Source organism: Megalops cyprinoides, chromosome 6 (assembly GCF_013368585.1).
Source record: "Megalops cyprinoides isolate fMegCyp1 chromosome 6, fMegCyp1.pri, whole genome shotgun sequence".
Lineage (NCBI taxonomy): Eukaryota > Metazoa > Chordata > Actinopteri > Elopiformes > Megalopidae > Megalops > Megalops cyprinoides.
The window spans coordinates 1,705,739-1,724,371 of NC_050588.1; the positions used below are offsets into that span (position 1 = coordinate 1,705,739).

The window sequence follows — 18,633 nt, forward strand, 5'->3', positions numbered from 1 at the left end:
TCTTTTGTAGAAGTAAATGTCTCATTTTAAATTTAGATGCTACTCACATGCAAGGTTTCATAGATACCTATTGTCTTGATTTACCTTTCAGGTAACTGAAAAAGTTACAGAACAGTTTTAATACACCTTTGTTAAAGTACCTTAACAAAGCCTCAGTAAGGCACAAATGGTTTGAAAAGTTGAGTAATGTCGTTTTACTGTAGTCATAAGGGTAGAAAGGTAAACTCTGTTCAAAGTGAACTCTTCCAAATAGGTTCAAATGGATATCATTATAAAAATGCATCTATATTAAAAAGCAGTCATATGGTCATGACTAATATCATCGGTATTCTTTGCATTCTTTAAAGTGGATTGGTGTAGATTTCCTACCTCTTTGAAATATCATTCAGAATACACTATATGTACAAAAATATTTGGATGCCTGACCATTACATTGTAATGACATTGTATTCAAATACATATACTTTAATATGGAGTTGGTCCCCCTTTTGCAGCTATAACAGCTTCCACTCTTCTTGGAAGGCTTTCCACAAAATTTTGGAGTGTTTCTGTGGGAATTTGTGCCTATTCATTCTGCAGAGCATTTATGAGGTCAGGCACTGATGTTGGGCGAGAAGGCCTGGCTCACAATCTCCATTCCAGTTCATCCCAAAGGTGCTCGATGGGGTTGAGGTCAGGGCTCTGTGCGGGCCAGTCAAGTTCTTCCACACCGAACTCATCAAACCATGTCTTTATAGTCCTTACTTTGTGCACTGGGGCACAGTCATGTTGGAATAGAAAAGCTCAACCCTTTGTTTAACAGGAAACACTATCTGATGACAGTCTGGGGGTCTTCCAGCCATTCTCCTTTTGAAATGGTTAAATGGCTGGGAGAAGGTAATTAACTCAGTGGTGACCAGGAGCCCACAAGCAAATAAAATTGGCTAAGGTGTGAGGGCCGGGAGTGAGCTGTTTCATTAGTTTCCTCTTTCATTTGCATTCAAAGCAACAATCTGACAACACTTACTGTATAAAATGAGTTTTAAGCAACAACTCGTGGTTCAGATTGATTCCGCTGAACCCAGAGTGTGTTTTCACGTATTTCTGACGACTGCCGTTCCTGTAAATAAAGAAGTCTTTTCCACGAAGATCGGAATTGTGCCTTGTTTTTCCTTACATCCTTTTGTCCACTGATATGCATTATTCTATGCAGGCCTGCAGTAAGGACTTACATTTAACATGATGAAAGTGTACAGATACGCATTACTGTGAACTAATCGGGAGTTGTGTCTTATTTGAACAAAGTGTCCAACATCAGGAAGCAAATCAGTTATGTTAAGTTACAATATTTTAACCTGGCATCTAAAAGGACGCAGATTTACAGAAAGACCTTCATTGCTGATTGAGATTTATTTGTACGTATGGGAAGAGGGTGGGTATTGAAAGGTAATGCAGTTCACAAAGATAGTTTTATGTAATGATCCCTGTTCACACAGTACACTCAATGCCTTTATTCGGGGGCCGGCATCCCTTCATCTTGACATTTTCAAGGGCCCTCTGATATGCCTCAGGTACACCAACTGCTTTGCTGTCACTGGCAAAATGGCCTTGTTTACAGGGCACTGATCACAGTGGCAGGTTCTGCTGGATACTGGGGCCAAGGGCAGTTTCTTGGTTGATTGTGGCTCATTCCTCAAGGTTAGGCCATGCGCTGTCAGCACCTTCAGTGGCCGTCCTCGGCACAGACACATACCACACAGTAATGAGGCGTGCCTCTGTGTGAGATGTGACAGTTTATGTAAATCATTTTCAAAGTGCCTCTGAGAAACTGTGGTCGGAGTGAGGACCACATAAACAGTTTGATCCTTATCTACAGCAAGCCAGGTCAATGGTTACAAAACAGCCGGTGCAATAAAGTAATGAACGGAATGGGATGTCGATACACAAATGACATCACCTGAAAATATTAGCACCAGCAGTAAATGCAAAAACTGCAACACCAGCACATTGTGCAGCATTTTTGCGTGTTAACACATTAATGCATGAGTGCAGTAAAGGCGAGCTAGGAATATCTGTGCTTTTTCTTCCACCTGCGGTGACATACGCAGCGTTCCATAACTGTGACACACAGCGGCCAATTGCAGAGCAGGCAGAAGCCCACTGTCAGGGCTCTCGGCCAGCCTGACGCAGTCTGGCCCCTGAAACGGTTATGCAATGTGCCCACCACATGCCAGGGGCTGGTCAGGTAGCGATTGCTCCTCTTCCTTTGTCCCCAAGCCCACCCCTCCCCCTTGCTGCAAGAAAGCAGCATAAGGGAGGAGAGTGTGTTGGACCTTAAGAAGGAAAGATGTACACATGTAGTGTGTCTGGCAGGAAGGGCTGGCCCATGGTATTCTCAGCTTCATGGGTCGGAGCCATTACAAGAGGGCGCCCCCAGCCCCCCCACATCCTGCTTCCCTTTCTACCCCACGCCCCCTGGGGTGGGCTCCCCCTGGAGTGGGCGCCCCCGTGTCGACACGCAGGTAGACAGGCAGATGGATGGCTGTGCCATTCATGAGGGAACAGGTGAGCGGCCAGATAGACAGGAGACCAAAGTGACTTTGGCACTTCTCTCCCATTGATTGGTTATGCGATGCGGAGATTTATGCCTGCCCATCAAAAGACGCCAGGCATATAATACGTCATGTACTGCTTGGCTGATTATAGAAGGCTGAGAAGAGGTGGTGGAGTGTGTGTGTGTGTGTGTGTGTGTGTGTGTGTTTCAGGGTGGGGGTGTAATAATGGTATGCACTGTGAGAGGAGAGAGGCCACGCGTACACCTAGGCAGCGCAGAGAGTAATGTACATACTGCTGATACTCCCTGCTGCCTGGTGGGAAGAATTTCATTTTGCACCAGGCCATAAAATCAAGCTTTCAACACCCTCAACCATAAAGCACGCAAAGTGATTCCACATTGTCCCCTAAATTGCTGTTGCATAACGAGGGAGTGGAAGCAAGGGCATTCTGGAGTGGACAGACAGACAAAAGTGTGAGTTGGTAGAAAAACAGGCTAGCTTGATGGTTAAGGAGAGCTGGGTGGCAGTTCTGTACTTATGACCCTCTTCCTAATGCCTTATTATTGAAATAGTTGACCTATGACCTATGATCTAATGATTATAAACGTCATTGAATGTTGACATTACTGTTTAAGCCACTAGTATATATGCTGACATCAACTGCCCTTCCATTGTTGGTCAGCAGGAACTTACACAGCAAAGTGACCCAGACAAACCGTATGGTGATCAACCCCCCAGATACAGTATTAGGTTCATCTAGAGAGTAGCCAAGTCAAATGGACTTAGACATGTTTATCCAGTTCCAAATACCACAGACAGAATGTGTGTCTAACATTAAGCTAACTCTTAGTTAGGGAGCACAGTCATGTTCACACTATAAACCATAGTATGGGATAGAAAATAACGAAGTATTTTACTTCCTGTGTTGCACGATGGATCTACTTACAGCCAGAATCATTCACCACCACCTTTTTATGGTCTCTTTAAAATAGGAACAAAACAAGCAAAACCTTCAAATATCTTTTGCCACCACAAGCTAACAATCACCCTCACAAACATGGCGATTTGGCTCAGTTAGTTAGAAACAAATGTACTGTAGGCTGCATTAGTAAAGTCCAGCTTAAATAATACTACAGCATCATTTGAACTTTGTGACAACCATATTAGGTTACGTGGCTATAGCAGGTCAAACCAGGATCTATTTTGTCCAGCTCTAAATTGCTTGTGCTCAGAGGTCAGAGTGCTTTCCTGAAACACATACCAATAAATCAATTTGATTAAGGTCTCAGAGCAGCTAAAAGGACAAAAAATGATGGCAGTGTTACATATTTGTTCATATTTACCAACCTTTTTGTTCAGATGTTGAATTAATCAGTATAGTGTGAGGTAAGCTTGTGAATATGTCATGCTTCCAAATTTTGTGTGTGTGTGTGTATACATAATATATGTCAAGAAATAGAACTGAATGCATTTCTACAAAAGCAAGTCAAGTGGAGAACTATATGTGGTAGAAAAATACTGCAGCTTTTAATCATGTTTCTCCCTCCCTCCCTCACTCTCTCCCTCTCTCACTCTCACTCCTCTATCTGTCATCAGTCTTTCATGACGTAGAAACCACAGCATACCCCCCTTCCCTCAGGGACAGGATTTTTATGACTGCAACCTGACACCGGTTCTGTGTCCTATCAGCGACAGGGCCGTAACTCACTTCAAAGCTAGCTTGTGTCGAATCACAGCGAGCCTATAAATTTGCCTGTCATGGCTGAGCCAATGACAGGAGAGCATTAAATCACCGCTGTCAGGCTGGCGGCCAATGGTGAGACGGCAGCAGTAAATCTGTCAGATGCGAGTCAGTTAATGGGAGCTGCGCGACTGCTGGGGAATCCACAGGGAGGGGGAGGCGGGGAGTGGGGCGAGAAACAGACGTTTCAAGATGAGAACCATACTGGCAAATACGATACGTTTTTCCCCCTTTTTGCTTGTCTGAAAAGGCACATATATATGCACAGAAGAGCTCGGAGCCACCAAGCAGAGGAATTTCCATGTGAAACAAGACCAAACATGTCCACAAGAAAGAAGGAGCACACAACCCTTGAGGCTCAGTATGCACAAAGCACAAAACCAGGAAAAACACATTCATAAACAAATATTGCCACTAAATCCTTTACTTTTTATAGCTGACTGCCACTAAAAGCACATTATAAGTGTTGCTGTCATTTTTTGCAGCATTATTTCATGTTCTGTCAAACATGTTATTGTACGTAATGGTGGTGTCACTACATGTGCTATGTGCCAAATCGGTCATATCTGACCGCTAGCTGTGGAATTTGAACACAAACATAATTGACAGGCATGTCCTTTTGAGTGGTGCCCAGATGTGACTCGGCTGTGCATATTGGTGTCCACTGTAGGAACATCTGGATGGGTTCCCAGACCTGCGGGAGCACAATCATTGAGATGGTGTTTCACGGGAACACCAGAGTGAGCTCCTTGAACTCGCCAGCCACACTCAAGCAGACTTGTTCTGTGCTGTTTTCAACCCATTCAGACTTTCAGGATACTTTGTGTTTTTTCACTGAATCTCTGCAAGTATACCTGACATCTGGATCCATTCCAGCAGGGTCAGAGGTTGACAGCCCCTTGCTCTGCCCGTACAGACCAGCTATTAATAAAGCATGAAGGATGTGTGCTTTTGTTTAGTGAATGCATGTTATTTTTACATTTTCCAGTGCATGGAAATAGACTGAAAACCAAGTAAATGTGGAAACTGAATGTTAGGAGGTGAGCACACTGCTGCACATTCACATGATTTACTTCTTTGTCTTTCTCAACTGCCGCTGCTGCATCTTATTTTTAGTGAATACGTGCAGACAAGAGGTTATATTTAAGCTGTCAGGCCAAAATATGAAGAAAATGGCTGACCCCAGAACACCTAATCTACAAACAGCATACGTTTAAAAAGCAGGCATTAATAGTGCACTGGAGGACTGCTGTCCTGAGGTAGGGGCAGAAATGTCATTTCAACAGAGATGGATAGAACTGCCATTTCTGGGCAGGTGGGCAGAATTGCTGTCTCCACTTCTTCTTGACACCCCCCTCTGAGCCCTGAACTGCACAGTTCCTCCAGTGCAGAGTAAGTGCCTGTTTTCTGAATGAAAGGCTTTCCTCAGGGTGATCCCACTTGCTTACCATCCCAGATGAGGTTTCCTGGAATAGTTTTTGGAGGGTTCCCTTTTTGGTACAGTGCTACAGAGATGTTTTAATGAATGAGGTCTCCCCAAACTCTCCCTAAAAGGAGTCAATCCACAATAATCCACATGCTCTTTGCCATCATGCCCAGCCGATCATTTATCGAAGTGCTGCCTCTGCCTGTGTGATTACAGCTAGCTCCTAAGGACCTCCCCATCAGACGAACCTTATTTATTCATGTGAGAGCTCACCAAAAAGCTGAACAAAGATGTAGAAACTATAACATGAGCTACCATCGATAGAAAGGCCGGTACATTTCGAATCACTTTACCCTCAGTGTTGTTTATTTGAAGATGACATATTGAAAATATTAATTACAGGGCTTTATTCTCTCTCTCTCTCTCTCTCTTCCTCCGTGTGTGTTAGTGATGAGAAGTCCAGCTCTTTTTACTGAGCCGGATCATTTGGCTCAGCTCAGCAATAAGAACCGGCTCTTTCGGCTCCCAAACGGCTGTCCATTTAGCACTACTTCTGGCTTTTATAATTCAGCCAAATTTAGCAATGTTTTGACTTATGATTGGTATGTGTGCACGTATATCACTTAAATTATTCAATGCAATTATACTAACCCTTATAATTTCCAGAAATAATTTTACATTATGTTTGGTATAAATGCAAAAATGCAAAAACATCAAACACTATTACACATGTGTATTGAATGTTTTATTTATATTGAGCGTTGTAAATTAGCGTTTCGCTACAAACACTAAACACAGTTCATCTGGTCCTCGTGCATAGGCTACATGTATGTTACAATTGTAACATTCAGTCAGAGCATGGAGTGCCTGTGGCCGAGCAGTGTGGCGAAAACATAATCCTATTATTCCGTCTTGTATTAATTAACAAAAAAAAAGAAGAAGAAAATAAATCGCATCTCTGACAGGAGCCGGCTCCCATCGTTCACGTAAAGAAGCCGGCTCATAGAGCCGACTCGTTCGCGACCGACACATCACTAGTGTGTGTGTTTGGGCGTGTATATACCCACGTCCCATCCCTATTATCGAGATTTATACCTCTTGCAGCACTCTGTCCAGTTGTAAATTACTCTCTCTCACTTATCCCTTCATTCGTATCCATTCAATACCCAGTTCCCAGTGTGTTGTGACATTACAATGCCACAATCTGAGATAAAAAACACACTGACAAAGAGAGATCCTGTGTATGATATTTAAATACCATCGTGTTGGGTTTCTTTCTATTTTACCGAAATACACCCCTTGTGTGCTGAGTTATAGTCCATGAGAAAAAAACAGGAGCAGTCGAAACAGGAGCTTGGTGCTGTTGTTTTTGGCACAACTTCGCTTCAGAGCCGAAATGGCTTTCTATTTCGCGAGAATCCACAAACGGCCCCCGCGAGGCACCCGCAGCCATAAAACATGGCGAGCCGCAAGGAGATGCGGCAGATCAGTGCCGACTGGCTCGTGCCCCAGGTCTCGTATAAACGTCCCTTAACAACCGTTTCACTGCCGCTCCACGCACTCATCTGCCCACAAACAAACGCTGGTCTCACTCGCATTCGCAGGTTCTCTGTTGGTTTCGGGGAGTTTACCATTGGTTAAGCAAATCCTCCTAGAATGAATGTGTCTCGTAATTCCCCCTGCTTTATCGTGCTAAATACGTTTGCACAGCTTCCTGGAATATCAAGCACAGAGGGTTGCACATAACCTACTATATTGTGGATTGGCACATCGCACGTCGTAAATCCAGTCTTTTCTCTGTTACTTTAATCAGTTGTGTTCAAAAGGACAAACGCCGACCTGGTCTGTGGAGCACAGCATAACACAAGAGTACCATTTGACAAGGTTTGACAAGCACTGTGCGTTTATCCGTAGCTTTTATGGCTCTAAGCTTCCATCCCATAAGCACACAGCGGGAAGCTAAAGCAGCTCAGCCAAACGGGCAGAGAAATAAAGGCAGTAAGCCTTCAGATGGCAATTTATTGACTCTGTCTCTCTCTTACACACACACTGACACAAACCCACACCCGCAAGCATACATTCTCTAACTGTACACACACATCAATTACAAAGCTTGTAGCCCACACGCCTTTGACACTTTTACAGCGCGTTATGTACAGTGTGTCAAACCGTGGCGTTTGATACTGTTATACTCGTTCCCATATAATTAATATAAATTACTTATTTGTGTTTTATGGCTGTGAAACAGTAATTAGCGGATGAAAAGTGAATCTTTGGCCGCCAGTTTCTTGATTTAAAAACGAAGGCTGCCAGCCAGCTATCTCGTAGACGGAAATGATTTAATACTTTCAAATCACAGTGTGCAGCGTGTTTTCATCACACGCTTTTTTCCTTTTCTGGAGACATTTAGGATCTGACCCCCCCCCCTCTCTCTCTCTCTCTCTCTCTCTCTCTCTCGTTTGGAATGTGTAAGTCCCTGGCCCTGCAGTTCCCCGGCTGCACGAACCCGTTTAATACCAGAGCCAAATCCTTATTAGTGAGTGAGTGGATCTGTGCAGAAATGATACCCTATGAGTGATGACAGGAATATGGCCTGTCCCTCACCGCCACCTGCTTGCCCGAGCATGCCAGGATCAGCAAGCTGCTTTACAGCTGCAAACATGGCCTAAGGAGCCCTCTTCGCCCGCTATCGCTGTAACGTTAGGATGCGTGCTGCTAATAATGCTTGTCAAAGAGTCCATTTCTCACAGGCGCTACCTAGTTTGTTTCAGCCTTCGTGATATTTAAACAATAAGAAGCAAATTTTGAGTCCATGCAAACTGGTCAAAACTGTTTCTTTTTAGATAGAATCATCAGGTCTAGCAAACTATGATTTAATACGAGTACCAGACAAAATGGAGAGAATGCAGAGTATCCCATTTGAGCACTCGAGGTAGCAACGACACTACTGGTACTACTTTTATCAACACCTTAGCCATTCTGTGATTCCTGTTTTCTGATCATAATTTGCGGGCTGAAGGTACAAGAAAGAAAATACTAAAACAAATCGGCATGAACATCCTTTCAGAATTAATGTGCTTTTCTTTTTTACCAGCAGATGGCAGCCTTGTCCATACAATGAGCTGCTGCCCATATGCAGCCTGCCTTTCCCAATTGCTAACACACTACAACCGGTTCCCTCAGCAAGAAAACCTATAGCCTTGCCTCATTTCTCAAAAGATACACACTTTTCTCACAACTGTAAACACTATTCACATGTTTTCACACAAGTTTCACACGTGTAAAACACTTTATGCGAAACTCTATGCAAAAGTGGCCAAATGAATCATTCACTGCACTATATGTTCATTCAGCAAACACACGCAACCAATACAATGCACTCAAGTCATTATCATCCGAACTCAAAGAGCACACCTTTCCCCAAGCATAAACACAAAGCGACTAAATTAGTGACACACCAATCAGAATGACAGGATCCCTATAAATAGGGCCGTTTGTTTGCATGTGATCTTTGAACTTGATGGGATGCCTCAGCCCCATGAATATATCTTTGTTGATGAGGCAGGGTTTAACCTCACAACAAGGCGCAGAAGGGGACGGAACATCATTGGTCACCGTGCCCTTGTGAAGGTTCCTGGCCAGAGAGGAGGCAACGTGACTCTATGTGCTGCAATCAGTAATCAAGGGGTCCTCCACCGCCATGCCACCGCACATCTGCTTGAATTCCTAGGTCAACTTTACCAGTGACTTCAACAGGAAGGGGAACCAGGGCAACCAGAGCAGTCCCGGTATGTTTTCATCTAGGATAACGTTAGTTTCCATCAGGCTGCTCTGATTTGCGCCTGGTTCAATGACCACTCCACATTCACAAATCTTTTTTACCTGCATATTCCTCGTTCCTCAATGCAATAGAGGAACTTTTGTCAGCATGGCGGTGGAAGGTTTATGACAGTAACCCCTAAACAAGACAAAAACTCTTGATTTCCATGGAGGAGGCCTGTGGGGATGTGTCCATAGAAGGCTGTATTAGACATACCAGGGCATATTTTCTGCATTGCCTGGCCAGGGAAAATATCCTTTGTGATGTTGATGAAATTTTGTAATCAAATTTTGTCAGTGTGACATTGCAAAGGTGTTGTATAGTATTGTTTTGATGGTGTCTTCCTGTACGGGTAATCTGTATGTCAGTAAAGTGATGTTACAAAGTTCAAAATAATGCAGATTCTCAAAATACTGATTTCAGAAGAAAAGTTACATTTTGGTAAGAGTGTTTTGAATTAATCCCTCTAGTGTCTAAGTCATGTAGTATGTGCTTCTGATTGCTTGTGTGTATTGTCTGAGGGCAAAGTTTGAGTTCGACCGGAAAGTTAGCTGGTTGTACAGATGAGAATGACGTTTTGAGAATGTGTGTGTAGTTTTGAGAAAATGGTGAATGGTTTCAGAAAATGTGTCTTAGCAATCGGGAAAAACTGTAAAGGCACAAGCTGAAAATCTATGTATATGCTTATAGGTGACAAATATGCTGCAAAGATTAAATAGCTTAACACGTATTTATAAATATAAATATACATCCAAAACAAACACAGCAAACTAGTTTCCGAGAACACGTTTTATTAATATCCTAATATAACTTTCACAGATTTGGTGATGCAGTGAACAGCATATCTGTTTATCAGTGTGCTGACCAGGAGCATTGCAGAAGGAGCAGTTCAGTTGCACTGGGTTGCAAGTGAACTGTTGGGGTGAAAGAGCAGAGTTTAGCCAGCCATCTGTCTAATCCACACAGACTGAGGGCTGCTGCACGCCAGCAAGTGCTGACCTAGGACCAGTTTTGCGACACAGATTATTATGACCAAGGTCAGAACTGTGGTTGTGGTATATGGTCCTAGATTAGGATTTACTGGCAACTGTCATGGTGAGTCTGACTGGCGATTGGCTGGGAGGTAGCCACAGCACAGCTGAGCTGCTTGCTCATGCAGTCACACTGCGGCTAAAGTATGATGCTTCATTTTCCCCACCACGTTTCTACAAGGTTAGTGATGAGTGGACCTCTATTCGACAGGAGTGAGTTTTGAGTGCTACTTGTTTCCACAAAAGGCACAGGAAGTGTATCTTGGCCTAATGCTGAGGTGATGTGTCATTTTGGTAAAACGACTTCCTCAGAGTTTTCACACAGCACAGGTGAAGAGTGAGGCCAACCCCCGTGCAGGGGTAGACAGGTATGTCAGCCGAAGACAAACATCTAGACCCAGGTTCTGGACTGCTGTAGTCCTTACCAATGCGGACTGGACTGCCATTATTTAGAATCACAATTGCTTGAAATAGGTTACACAGAAACGGTAGAAGGTAAACATGAATTGCAAACAACACGGTTGAGACCCACTCTACAAACACTGAATGGGGCTGGAGATCATCACAAAGACAGCAGCCTGCAAAAGCACATTTTAATACAACAAATGCTTTGAGGCTGTAGGTTTCTTGCTGAACTGTTCTGGAACATTCCCTCACAAATCTGTGAAATCCACTACTGCTGGAGACAGTGGTCAAGTAATAATTCAACATGCAAGAATTTTTTTTTTTTTTTTTTTACAGCACAATGGTTCAGGTAGCGTTTCACAGATAACCGCACAGCGAGAATCTGCGCTCATATCATCTCTGCCAGTAGGAATGGACTGCGAAGGAACAGAGAAGGGAAAAAAATAAAACAAACCCCAGTGGGGTCGCTGTAGGAAACTGATTGGTGGAGCAATCAGGTGATTCAGTGCAGTGACTGGAGGAATTCTGAGAGAGAGGGAGGAATGGCCAATCACATGATATGGAGGGGTGTTGAATTAAGTTGCCCCTTGAGGTTTTTAGGTACCGATCTACCGCAGCAGGGACCACTTTATCTGCTCTTTCGCCGACTGAAGAACCTGTTTAAGGACAAAAGAAAAAACTCAAATATATGCACAAGAGTAACAGCATATTACATTTACATTCATTCATTTGGGAGACGCTTTTATCCAAAGCGACTTACAAGTGGGGTACAGTACAACACAAGCAAAAAACCATGCAAAGTCAAATACATTAATAGCACTGCATGAACAGGTTTCAACGGTTGGCCAGGCAAGGTACAAAGTAGCAGGTAAAGCTAATGAGTGCGTTAAACCATTACATTACATTTTTTTATATAATTCTATTTTATAGTTTAGTAGGAGACAGGCTGAGACATGAGAAGTTCCTTTAGGGGGTAGTGTTTCAGGTGCTCAGATGACAGCAGAAGAGCTGTGTCTTCAGATGTTTCCTGAAGACAAAGAGGGACTCGGCAGAACGGATGAAGTGTGGAAGCTAACTCCACCATCGGGGGACAATGACGGAGAAAGTCCTGGATAGCAACGGGACCACCAGACACCGCTCAGTAGCAGAGTGTAGCGGTCGGGGAGGGAACACAGGTCTGCAGCAGTGAGTTCAGGTAGGTAGGTGCAGTTTTGTTGTTTGCCCTGTATGCAAGCATCAAGGCCTCGAACATCATGCGGGCAGCTACAGGGAGCCAGCCAGTGGAGCGAGACCAGGAGAGGTGTCTTTACAATGGCACCTTGTTAATTTAAAGGGTAAGAGCACTATTAATCTTGAACTCTAATCATGAAAATGATGACAGCATTGTTCAACTGTTCAACAGGAAAAACGTGAGGTAGTCTTTCACAGAAGGGATGATGGGAAGTGAAGTCCTGAGCTAGCTCAAGTGTACTCCACAGCAACAAGTTCAAGAACCCCTCTGGAGGGCTTGGTGTCGTGGGCTACCCCCTGGCCTCAGGATTCACGAACAAACAATGCAGACAGCTGAGGACATTACTTTCAAGCATCCAAAAAATGAATGAAAAACTGAAAAATACTCACTATATACAACAAAAGTGAAAATTATGTAAACAAGACCTGCGGCGCCATGGAACGAAGGTCTTATTCTTTTCCATTAAGCAAAATGGGAGAAACTGACACCCGTGTTGCTGGCTGCTGGGAGAGGGATAATCACCAGATAATGACAAAGGCTCCGAAAAGTTCCAATTAAACCTTTAAAGAATTTGCGTGGTGAGTGATGGCCACCAAGGGGAGCCCTGATGATTTCATTAATCATGCCAATCCGCCGAACGAAGGGCGAGTTATAACCGTAAAGTGGCAGGAATCAATCAGCTGCACGGAGGGAGACACCTGCAGCCTGTCACAACACCCCTCAAATGAGCCCATTCATCAGCGTGGGCCCACCCGCGTGCCCCCAGCCACTGCCACAGACACCAAGTCCAGCCCTGTTGTTGACGATCGCGCAGATGAATAATTCAGATCCAATAAAGAGCATCTACAGTGGTCACAGGGAAAACGGTGACAGCATCGGCGCAGCTACCATTAACACCGCTCGATCAGACACCCAAGCTCCGTTTATAATTGGAGGTCAAAGGAATGCATTCTGCCTCTTCAGCCCCAGCAGTTATTCAGTGTTATGGCTGGAGATGAAAGTAAGCTTAATCATAGTGTTACAGCTGTGATTTTGTTGCCTGCAGGGTTGGGCCAAATGGTTTTTCCAGAGCTTGACAAATTAAACTGAATCTTTTTCCCCCCAGTGTTAAGCAATTTTAACTCTGAACGCTAAAACGGTTTGCAATTGTGCACACATATTTGTAAGAGGATAATCTTCACATGTAGAAAGAGAGAGAGAGAGCACACACACTGGAGTGGACCAGTATGGCAGACCCAAAGCATGAATCCCAGGAGTAAGTACCATGCTTACTAGAGTAAGCTGAAACTTTACAAGAGATGTAGCACTCACAGAAAGAAACAACTTAGACCATCAGATATCATAGCAAAGTTTTTTTTTGGCAATAACTGCTGGCAACCGCTGTCAGCAGTCACTGCAGTAATTAACATATAATGTTAATTTTGTTAAAATCAGACTGGACAGTAGTGTCCCTAGTGGGAAATTAGAAATCCTTCAATCAGAAGACAGATACCAGTCATGTTATTTGTTGGGTCACAAGAAGTATTTTGAAAAACATTCAGAGGCATCATTATAACAGCATATGGGCATAAGAGTTCCGAAATCAAAACAACTTTTGGTGATTATTCTGGGATAATCCATTTAAAAGTGTGTACTTGAAACACACTGCACAGAATGAAACATCTGAATGGTAGAAGAATGTGTGTGATACTTTAACCACTGGGAAATGTATCACTTTATATTACTCAGTAAAAACTGCCTCTATGATGGCTTACAGGCAGACACAGTTACGACAAAGGGATGATGAGGTACTGCATGCAGCAAATAGGGGACCTGAAAACCCAGCAGTGTTGACCATGACCCTCCTACACCCCAGCAGCCTGCAAACTCCATCATGTTCACGTAACAGAAGTCATCCAAAAACCTCTCATGCAACATGCCATACACTGTACACCAAATACTCAGAATGGCTCCTTTTAGTAGCCATCACTCAATGTGGCTATTCACGCCTGCTGCTTTCAGCAAGAAATGCTAAGGTGAACCAAACAGCAGTCTGCATCAGAGAGCCTGTGCGAGGGTCTCGCTGCTGACAAACACTGCTGCAGTGACACAAACAGGGGAGTTTCTGGGACCATTTTCAGCACGACAGCAGGGTCAAGCATTCTAGATGGTCTGCTACAAAAACAGCCCCATCTAGGATGCACTCGAAAGGCTGTATTTATTTAACGGCCCATTGGTGGGTGAACAATACACCAGTCAAAGGCAAGACTCGTCTCCTCTATGGCTGTATACTTAAATATTAGTTTAAAAAAATGAATGACTGAAAGTGGCGGGAAAAATATTTGATATACTGATATTAATACTGAGACACTACATTTCAAAAATGGTTGTAAAGCTTCATTCATTAAGCATTTGGGTGTACCAAAACAGCAAAAGTATTGGAGCTGTTTGCACTTGAATGATGATAATTGTGTGTAATTTCAAATGTGTTCATGTGAAACACAGAGTCACTTACTAAATCAAAAGCTTCCCTTTATGCCCGCACAAGGACACCATTCATGGGAACTGATCTAGGATCAGACTGCCAAACCCAAATCCTTACCTTTACTTAAGCAAAATTCAAAATTCAGGTGTTCTGCCATTTTTGGTCACAGTTTCGAAAAGGTATTTGGAATACCGTGAAACTGAACTGATATCACATCGAAGTTCAAAATTCTTTTAATTTCTGATTGGTGACAACTCTCATCTCCTCACCTGGGTGACGGTCTGTTCTGTCAAAGGCACGTCATCACCCTGTAACAGAGAGGAGAGAGGTTCAGTCTTGGCGGCTTCCTTCACATAGCCATTTCGCAGAAGGCAGCATAAAGGTGAGCAGGTGAACACCGATAACATACCCTCAGTGCAACACGGTGAACCACCTGCTGGGGATCACTCTCCAGGATCACACTGCAAGGAAGGGCAGAGGAAACGCATCACAGCAGGAAACAGTGCCCCCTACAGGCTATGGGTGTCCCTGTCATACTGACAAACACTGCCCCCAGTGGGCAATCCAAGCAACTGTCATACTAACATCACAAAAACAAACACTGACCACTTGGTTTTTGTAAACCCAGGGTAAAAATCGCATCCTTGGAAACAGATGTCCTGACCAACAATCTAAACTAATAACAGCCTACATTCTGCCAACAAGATAACTATATGGCAAAGTATGAGTTCATCTACTGCTGCCCATTACTGTCTGTCCTAGAGAGGCACATTCAGTCTAATTGCTATGGCACTCTGTCCTTTGTTATTTTGAGAAACTAATTTGAGGAAGTATTTTATTTCCCCAAATGCATATCACCTCAGGTTTGCCAATGAGTAAAATAAACTAAAAACATTCTGTAAGGATCATAAATCTGCAGAAATTAAATGTACTACACATTAAATACAAAGCAGTATAAGAATAGTGATTTATGTGAATGCCACCAACAGTGTCCTAAGGATGGTGTCTTTGCCACTCATTCCTATTAGTATCCATTAATCTACATTAAAGTTAGGGGTAGACAGCAAGGCAACGCGTGTGCCCGTAACATCGTGGATTTACCCAACCCTGAGGTGCAACAAGACAAAATGACAGCAGGTCCCCCATCTGAGGTGTGGCCAGCACTTACCCCCCATCCACTATCTCGTCCACAGCCAGGAACAGGCCCTCCATGTTCTCCAGCAGGGCCCGCTTCTCAACGTTCTTCCTGCAAAAGAGAAAGAGCCATGTGGGCCTCACTAAGCTACTGCTAATAGGGGCGTGGCAAAAGCCATGCACATCGGGTGGCCCTCGGCTTTACCTCAACATCTGGCTCAGGGAATCAAACAGGCAGTTTAGAACGGACATCAGCATCAGCTGGGAGAAACACAGAGATAGAGATAGAGATAGTGATGTTAGATACCAAATAGAAAAAAAAAAAACCAACACAGCTTTCATTCATGTGGCTGGGATACCTCATTCTCATGTGAACTTCCGATCACATAGAAGTAGAGATCGATATTGCTCTTGTAGACGACTGTAAGACCCTCCAGCAGAGCAATTTCACCTGGGTAGACATGGAAGGGAAAAAAAGTCTTGATGAAAAAGGACTACACCACAAAACAAGACATTAAAACTAATACTTTAGTGGTGCAATCCTTTAGACATGGCTTTGTCTAGGTGAGAGTTGCTTTCTAGTGTAAAAGGCTTCCAGTTCTTTCCTACATTAACACTCACACTTTTTAATTAACATGCTGGGGCTCCTTAAGGACGGCACAAAGACCATACTTCCCCTGCTGCCTATCTGAATTTCACTACAGGACTGAACTGTTTTGGGTGACGACAAGAGCTGCAGCAGCATTTATAGAAGTTACCTATACTCTACCTACTTCCCTGCTGATAGAGCTTCCTGGAACACTGTGCACTTACAGTTGCTGTGACACTGTCAAGACCCACAAAAATATTAGCTGCACCCTATTCTGGGGCACAGATCGCTTAGTGGAACCTTAGTTGCAATGCAGGCCAGCCCTTTTCCTGGAGAATCACTCATTTCCCTCTAGTTTCTGCTGTCATCTTAGGCTCATCAATGAATCTAGGAAGACCAGCAGCCATAGATCAGCAACTCAATTTGGCTTCGTTTTAAACCTTCAGTCACTTGATTTGGAGTAGACCTTTCTTTGCCTACCAAACTCCCACCCCTAGGGAGACTGTCAACGGTACCTCCAAACCATGAACTAAAAACTGTATGATGAATAAGCAGCTAGAGAGATGATGACCAACGGTTAACAAAAGCAAGCCAAGGCCACTGACAGAGTAGTGAATTAAAGAGATGTTTCTGCTTACTGTCTGTGCGGTGCGTCTTGTTGAAGATGTTCTTCTCAAACGCTTTCTGCTCTTTTACTGTTGGGTATGTCTCGTCATAGTACTGTGAGAAAAAACAGGTCAAAGTTTACATGTCAACCCACTGACACACTGCTAAGTTGCCTAACCAGAGCACACACCAAAACTAGTTACCTTTGCATACAGTCTCTCTCCATCGTTGTCCAATATAAGAACAGCCTTCACTGTGTACAAGGACGGTTCCTGCGAATCAGAGAAAGATTTTGATCAATGGATGCTACCTGCTCATGAAGTGACATCTAGTCTAATTTCAACTAGCCCCAACGGTCTCACTTAAGTTACATAAACAGAGTACACTGTAAACCCTATGTAGCCACCACAAAACAAGGTGCCGCTGAGACATAGGTACCTCATCTGGACAACCAAGTATGCTGGCTAGCTACCTCTCCCTCCATGACACTGTTCATCAAGCTGGCCAAGGTACCCGATAAAATAATTTGCTGACTAAGGTAACTAACTATATAGGAAATTTCGTCGTTCATTGGTAGCTAAACTAACAGGCTAACAAGCTGGATACATAGCTTTTTATCTCTCAGCAGCCGGGAGCTGAGCGAGAGCTAGAGATCTGGCTAGCAAGTGGATAAAAACAAGCTAGCGACCCAGCAGTGGTCAAGCTAAAGCTAGGCAGCTAGACTATGGACATTATGAGCTAGCTAACTTCATATCGGCCGTCCAAGTGGCTTAAGGTAATCAGTGAAGCAAAAACTGCCAGTCTCCCATACTTCCGCATCCATTTCTCTTATGCTCTTTGCCCGGCTACATCTCATTCGTATTCCGCGGATTGGGTTTTTCTGGCAGGCCCTACATTAATCAACCCTCATTTCTGCAATGCGTGCATGCTTTTTTGCAGCGTTTCAGAAAACTATACAATAAAACCTCTCCATAACACTCTTCACATATTGCTCAATATCTATGGCATGAAGGTAGTTAGCCTGTTTAAAGTACAATACCAGAATAAGCGCATCCATTTTCCTTCCAGCCGACGTGTAATCGGTCAAATAATGTGCCTCCTCTGATTTGTCGATGCCGAACATCAGTCAACTGAGTACATGACAATAGGAAACTTCCTCTTCCTGTGAAACCACTGCGGATGTAGGCCAGAGCCCTGCGGAGAGAGAGTCGCGTCAACGGAGGTCCAAAATGCTTGATCGTCACGTGACTCACGTAGACTTCAGATCCAGGAAGTTCTTGGCGGGCAATTTGAATGCGTAAATACATAGATAAATGCGATTAGTAGTCAATAAATGCATTGATTTACAATATTTATATAGCACACCGACATGTAGTTATAGCAATATGTTTTTTACCTGCCTCGTTGACATATTTTAGGATAACGTTACCTCGGTTAACGTCGTTTATTGCTTTGAATTGTTTTTTATTATTATTATTATGTTCTTAAACTTGTATGGTAGTCAAGAGCAATCATATCCGAATCCTGTTTATTGATATATTTAGAGGGAGGGGAAGGGAAGGAATGTTTCAAAATTCAGATCAGATTAATTTTCTAACATTTCTGTAATTCATGGTGGCTTCTGTAATCCCATGGTAACTGAGGACCTAAGT

General features: G+C 43.5%; 1 protein-coding gene across 1 annotated transcript; it reads right to left on the minus strand.

Moving 5' to 3' along the window:
* Positions 1-10,304: 10,304 nt before the first annotated feature.
* copz1 (COPI coat complex subunit zeta 1) lies at positions 10,305-18,092 on the minus strand. The gene is made up of 9 exons (XM_036531701.1): positions 18,021-18,092; positions 17,185-17,253; positions 17,014-17,095; positions 16,146-16,237; positions 15,992-16,047; positions 15,821-15,898; positions 15,062-15,113; positions 14,922-14,960; positions 10,305-11,613 (listed from the first exon to the last, which is right to left on the minus strand). Exons 1-9 carry the CDS (start codon positions 18,036-18,038, stop codon positions 11,566-11,568), a joined length of 534 nt encoding a protein of 177 aa, XP_036387594.1. The 5' UTR covers positions 18,039-18,092; the 3' UTR covers positions 10,305-11,565.
* Positions 18,093-18,633: the final 541 nt, after the last annotated feature.

What these genes read in the sequence shown, in the direction of transcription:
- copz1 (XM_036531701.1), bottom strand. An exon ending in GAGAGAGACTGTATGCAAAG is followed by an intron (nt 17,096 to 17,184) that starts GTAACTAGTTTT and finishes TTTTTCTCACAG; the next exon opens with TACTATGACGAGACATACCC. An exon ending in CAAGACGCACCGCACAGACA is followed by an intron (nt 16,238 to 17,013) that starts GTAAGCAGAAAC and finishes ATGTCTACCCAG; the next exon opens with GTGAAATTGCTCTGCTGGAG.